Source organism: Gallus gallus, chromosome 8 (genome assembly GCF_016699485.2).
Source record: "Gallus gallus isolate bGalGal1 chromosome 8, bGalGal1.mat.broiler.GRCg7b, whole genome shotgun sequence".
Lineage (NCBI taxonomy): Eukaryota > Metazoa > Chordata > Aves > Galliformes > Phasianidae > Gallus > Gallus gallus.
This window is the reverse complement of record NC_052539.1, coordinates 13,307,885-13,314,001: the sequence shown is the minus strand read 5'-3', so window position 1 is coordinate 13,314,001 and position 6,117 is coordinate 13,307,885. Positions and strand designations below refer to the sequence as shown.

At 44.1% G+C, this 6,117-nt stretch overlaps 2 protein-coding genes across 2 annotated transcripts in view; one reads left to right on the top strand and one right to left on the bottom strand.

Annotated features, from left to right (window-relative positions):
* Window positions 1-908: 908 nt before the first annotated feature.
* On the bottom strand, window positions 909-4,429 carry LOC107053966. The gene is made up of 2 exons (XM_040705038.2): window positions 3,826-4,429; window positions 909-3,730 (listed from the first exon to the last, which is right to left on the bottom strand). The coding sequence occupies exons 1-2, from the start codon at window positions 4,278-4,280 to the stop codon at window positions 3,676-3,678; spliced, it is 510 nt and encodes a 169-aa protein (XP_040560972.1). The 5' UTR covers window positions 4,281-4,429; the 3' UTR covers window positions 909-3,675.
* Window positions 4,204-6,117, top strand: part of ABCD3 (ATP binding cassette subfamily D member 3) — a 27,152-nt gene continuing 25,238 nt past the window's right edge. Inside the window, exon 1 of the mRNA NM_001012597.2 lies at window positions 4,204-4,360. Within this exon, the coding sequence (NP_001012615.1) occupies window positions 4,245-4,360 (116 nt within the window). The 5' untranslated portion in view covers window positions 4,204-4,244. The remainder of the gene's footprint in view (window positions 4,361-6,117) is intronic.

Below are 6,117 nucleotides of genomic sequence, written 5' to 3'. Positions count from 1 at the left end.
TTCTCATTTTTTGATGGAAAAAAGGATCATTTTTTTCTTGTAAACATTATTCTAAGTATGATAGAAAATCAAAACGGATTATTTCTGGCCTTCTATTTTGTGTCTAACAAAACATAAAATTATACAGTATTTAAAATTAGTTAGAAATAAATGTTGAGCAGTGATATAACACAGCTTTTGCATCTCTAGAAGCTATCAGGTGAAACCGAGTTCTGATTTACCTGGGGAAAAAAATAAATATGCTGAACAGGAACCATTTTTATACCTACCTCACCCGGTACGAAGAGAAGATGGGCAAATGAAGGATGAAAAACTAACTGGCACTTAATGAAAGCAGAGAACTGGATTTTGGAGGAAAAACCTAATACTACATTTATTTCACACAGGTGGTCCAATGATAGTGATCCATGATAGAAATATCAGCATTCTAAATATCACTGTGAACAGCACAGTGAAGACATCTTTCCATTACGATCTCACCATATTCACATATCTAACTTTCTGTCCAGAATGACTACCTTCCCAATCTTAAATTCCTGGGGCCCTGCAGGAGGTGGGTAGGAAAAGGGCAAGAGCAGCAAAGAATGAAGAAGTGGAAGCCCTTCTCTCTCTGTTCTGCAGATCAAATAAAGTTTACATCTATTTCAATGCAGAGGCCCCACTCTGCAGACAAAACTCATGGCATAATTGGGATATATTTCAGGGAGGTGAAGGTGTGCTTTTTGAGTGCCAGATAGCATATCCAGATTACTTCACCCACACTGGTGTTTCAAGTCATGTGAAATGGCTAAACATGAAATGGTTCCATCTGGTTGGTATTAGTTATATTGAGAAAGTTTTCTCTGGAATAATCCGTATCTTTGTTTGTCACACATATATACATGGATAAAAATGAAACGTAGCTCAGCTTCAGATGAATCATTTCCTTCTGTTAAAAATCATGCAAGAAATTAATACTCTGGCACAGGACTTCAGCAGAGCTGGCAAAACCTTATCATTTAACACTGTTGCCTGCATTAGTAGAGTATTCATTGATCTCCCTGCAAGCTATTTCAAATTCTAAAACCGTAAACTGAAAGTGGCTGGATAAACCGAAGTCGGAACACAGATTTGACAGAAGGCACCATATCAGTCTCTGGAACTGTCCTTGCTCTACTAGTTAGTACAAGTAAGTTTTCAAGTATCACAGTAACATCAAACAAGTGAACAATCTTGCTGAATTTATATGAACTTACATATCAGGCAAGTGCAAGTCTACAGAATGGACACCAGCACCATACAAACTACTTTCAAACTTAACTTACACACACAATATAATTTGCACCTTACAGCTTACATCAACTTACATAAATTAGTTTCATTTCTCTGCTACCTTTCACAACACTTGCAAATTGCTCTCCCTGCTATTAATGTTACACTGAGCCTACAATAAACAACATGGTTTTCATTTAATTATTAGATATGTTGTTCTCAGAAACTAGCTGGTTGTTGTATGCCAAGTGCCAACAGCAAATAATACAGGTTCTTCCTGTTCTAAGAAAAAACAAATCAGAGCATCTTCTCATTTGTTAATCCAGACTCCATTTAAACTAGATGTATTCACATGGTTTCTAGTTGGACAAAATACTCCATACAAGTTTCTAATATTCCTGTCTTAAAACTGTTCCCTAAAACTCAACAGACTGAAATCGATATTGAGTGAGGATATGACTTGAGAATCTAAACTGTTTAGCAGTTTTACCACTGCTTTTTATTAAACAGACATTTCACTTATTGTGAAATTAAAGCACAACATATTTTGCCCAATCAAGTATTTCAGGAGTTGCACTGCAAAAATTGTCAGGGAGTGGATCTAGGTTAAAAATTAAAAGCTGCCAACTTTTATCTGTCCTCCAATGTTAATTTTCTAAATTATTTCATAATCTGGTTTCATAAACCAGCATAACTGAAAATATGGCACCCTGTATGGAGAGCAGCCAGCTGGGCTGGGAAGTGCTTAGGTGGGTACTTCTGCTTAACATTTCAGATAACAGACCACAACCTAATATTGCTGTTATGAGGTCGCCTTATTTCAATTACTGGATTTGAGACTTTAATAGTAAATATGCTTTTCTATTCCTAGACATTTCAGTCTTCCATAGCACAGTCCCAAGTTTAAATGGCTTTCTCAATATGAATGTTTTTACATAGCTAATGAGAAGTTTGAACTATACCATTAACCATATCAAAAGCACAGGTCTCAATTTGATCTTGCTTCTTCAGGGAAGCTACGCATGCCATCATTAATAGAGATGACACTCTTGGTAGTTTGCTTTCTTTTCTTCTAAGCTCCGGCTTTTACATTTGAGATACACTCGAACTAATGTTGTCATTACCTGCTACCCTGGAAAATTCTTCCAGATGACTTGTACCAAGAATGCCGAGAACACAAAGTGACCACAACGTGTGGAGTACTGAAATGCAGCAGATCTCAAATTGAAGAACAAAGAAGGAACTTCTGTCACGGAAGCATTTGATCAGTGTGGGTGATTTTACCACAAATATACTCACCCGCGAGCGTTGTTGGAAACCGATGAAATAACAGATCAATTAAAACCTCTTGTTTTGGACTAAGTGCCCGTTTATTAGTTCCACTACAAAGTTTTTTTTTTTGATAAAAAGCAACACTGAACAATGAAGACAGTTGATTAAACAGTGAGAGAACTCGATGCACGAGACAAGTTTCCTAGAAGATGGCAGGCATTTGTGAAATTATTTAAAGACAAGGTAGAAGATGAATGGAATACGGGATATGGTACTGGGTAAACTCAAAAAGTGGGGTAAGGACAGAAGATAATCATAGCAGAGCACAAGTCATGCAAACAACAAAGGTCAGCATGGCCTAAATAGATGAACATTGTACACAGAGTTGGGCTATATTTGAAAGATAGTTCAGAGGAAGGGTACGACCAACCTAAGCTTACGGAGGGAAGAGGATTTGTAAAAAGTCACAACATTACATTGTTCTTGATCCCAGCACAGACAGAGATGAAGAGTGCCAGCAAAACTGTACCTCAAAGAAAATTTCTAGACTTTCATTTTCATAATGATTTGAACATAAGAAATTTTATTTGGTGAGGATATTACCTAGCTTTAGCTTTTCACATTTACCTGCTGTCAAAATATCTAAAATTTCAAAAACAAACAAACAAACAAAAAACCCAACAAACACCCACCAAGATAGGGCCTTCAACTCTGGGCAATATAGAGAGCAGAATTTTCATACACAATAAACTTCATAATGTTTTGTGATTCTGATGCATATCTTCCAGAGGATCAGAATACACGTGGAATACTTTACCACAGTTCCTCCCCAAACAGCAATGTACTGATGCTTTAAAGCAGAGCGATTACCAACTGTCCAAGAGACACACTCCAGTACCAGAGAACTCGAACTCACAGCCCTTTCTCCAGTGCTCTAGAACATGCGAACAATTGGATGTTTTGAGACCGCAGCTTCGGCACCAAGAGACAAACTTGCCCCTGGTGCGACGACAGTGATACTGGCCCGGGTGTTTGCGCTGGGACAGCTCGGCCTGGCGAACGGCGAAGGAAAGGCACCTACGGGTAGAACAGGTTCCGCGGGGGCGGGCCGTGCGGCTCTGCCCGGGCAGGGGCGGCTTTTCTATAGTCACGCTAGGAACATGTTCCTCTGTGTTGAAAGTTAAGCTTGGCAGCTCCTCTCAGGGCCCTAAAAGAAAGACAGTATGGCAAAACTGACGTGAAAGTCTTCCTGAAAGGCTTATTTTGTGCTGCCTTTACCCATGTATGACACTGGGGACTCACACTGGGCGTACAGCTGCACAGCGAGCCGCGCGCGCGCAGACAGGAGCCGCCAGGCCGAGACGCCGCAGGGAGAAGACGGGAGCCGGGCACTGGGCGCCCTCACTGCCCCTCAGAGGCGCCCGCTCGCCCGTCGCCTTTAATCCACTGCTCGCGGAGCGGCGCGGGGGCGCTACCGCTGCGGGAAGACGGGAGGGAGCGCTGACCGCCCCCCTCCAGCAGTCCCCGTTGCACAAGCCGCTGCCTTCCCCCCCCCCCCAGGCGAGCCCCGGCACGGCGCTGACAGCGTACACTGACAGGCACACAATCTCCCTCCGGCCGGCGGAGGCGAGGCCGGGCGTGCCCCGCCCCTCGTCCCGGCATTCCCTGCGCCCTCTCGGAACGGCTGGGCTCGGCTGCGGCTCTGCGGCTGCACTCGCGCCATGGCTGCCTACAGCAAGTACCTCACCGTGCGCCATTCCGCCATCGTCGGCGGCACGGCCGCCGCCTGCGCGCTGCTCTGCCTGCTCAACAAGCGGCGGGCCGCGGCCCAGCACGGGTGAGCTGGGCGGGGGCGCGGCGTGCGGAGGGCCGGGGCCGGGGGCGAGCTGCGGTGGTGCGCGGGGCCGAGCAGGACGGAACGGGGCCCGGCGGCCAGGCCCAGGGCTCTCCCTGCCGCAGAGCCCGCTGCCTCCGCCCTCGGGACCGTATCCTGTGGAGGAGGCGGCATCCGCTGCCCTTGCCCGTGGTGCACACCCCGGCTCCGCTGCTCAAGTTGTATTTGTTTTCTCAGTTTTCCCGTCTGTGAGCTCGTGCTGAGAAAGAGTTAAACGTTTAGGTTTGTCCTGTCTGCACAGGTAGTAACGGGTGCGGGTGCCATACACGGGCAGCAGGGCACGCTGACAGCTGTAGCAGAGATAGTGCCTGCTTGGGTTACCTGTGAGGGCGTCTCACCTGTGTGTGTGTGTATGTGTGTGTGCTGGGACAGGTGTTTGCTGGCCCCTGGGGAGCACTCAGGTACCAGAACGTGTGATGGGTGGAGAAGATGCTCCATGCTCAGTCCTTGTGTGATTCTGGCAGATCTTGGACTTCGGTCGCTGGCCGTGTGCTAAAGACCTGGCGCGTACAGTTAGATATCGTGTAATTGCTATAACCTGATCCTGGTGCTAAACAGCGATGGTGAAATGGACTTACTCAATAGACTTAAGTAATAACATTCCTGTAGTTAAGCAATGACCTAGTGTTATTTTACCTAATTCCTTTCATACAGGTGGTATCTTCAGAGGTTTCTGAAGTGAGGTAACTTTGTCATATAACATACATAAAATGTGAGCAACACAGGGCTTCTTGGAATTTGCTATGTTACATTGTTTGCCTGGGAGTGGAAACAACAAGATCCTAAACTATTGCTGATGGTTTGTTCTATCCGATTCATAGGGAAGGGTGATATCTCTGTTATCTCTGCTGAATTTAGTCAATCGCCTTTTGTAAAAAGGTGAAAAGCTGTATAGATGGGCTTGAAAGTGGTAAGTTGAGAGGGTTACTGATACGTACTATGAGATTTTCCTACTTATTGTATTGTAGTGGTGTCTGTAAGGAAGACTGGGCCAGGCAGACGTTCTGAAGTACGAACATAGATTCTCCCAGACTGAAAATATGCTTTTGAAGTGAACCTTCTAATTGTTCACACATCCCTTGCTTTCTCTTTGTTGAGGAGTGAACTTAGTGCACAGTCTTGGGTTGTGTTTGATTTGGAGCATACCTTCAACTGTTGATTGAGGTCCAGTGTAATTTTGAAGCACATTTGATGTACTCCTGAAATACATATAACATGGGTCCTGGATTGTCCATGAGCTGTCTCTGTTGCAGGTTTCTTGATGTTGATCTGCTGGACTTGATGAGGACAGTGCCTCTATTAGTTGAGAGTGAATATAGTGGAACTGAATTTTAGCTTGAATGTTGAAAATTGTATTTGGAATGCATTCCTCCTATAGGAATCTTATGATTTTGCTATGTACACTGTTAAAAATCTGACTTATTTGTACATATTAGGTGGACCACATACTCTTATAATGTTATTGTCTGCTGCACAGTGGAGATGATTCATACATTTAGCAGTTGAATGAAGTTGAGGTGGTCTGACCTGGCATGACCTACTCCTCTTCCTCTATCTATACTACAGTTATCCTCATACCTCTTGTTACTGTTGTAATCTGCCTCTCTTACACCATTTTGCTGTCTCAAATCTATTAGAAATACAGATTCTAAAATAAGTACTGTTTGCCAACTAGTTTGTACTTGTGCAACTACTGCTTT

What these genes read in the sequence shown, in the direction of transcription:
- LOC107053966 (XM_040705038.2), bottom strand. Translation starts at nt 4,280, where the DNA reads ATGGCGCACGGTGAGGTACTTGCTGTAGGCAGCCATGGCGCGAGTGCA. An exon ending in TGTGCAGCTGTACGCCCAGT is followed by an intron (nt 3,731 to 3,825) that starts GTGAGTCCCCAG and finishes TCTTTCTTTTAG; the next exon opens with GGCCCTGAGAGGAGCTGCCA.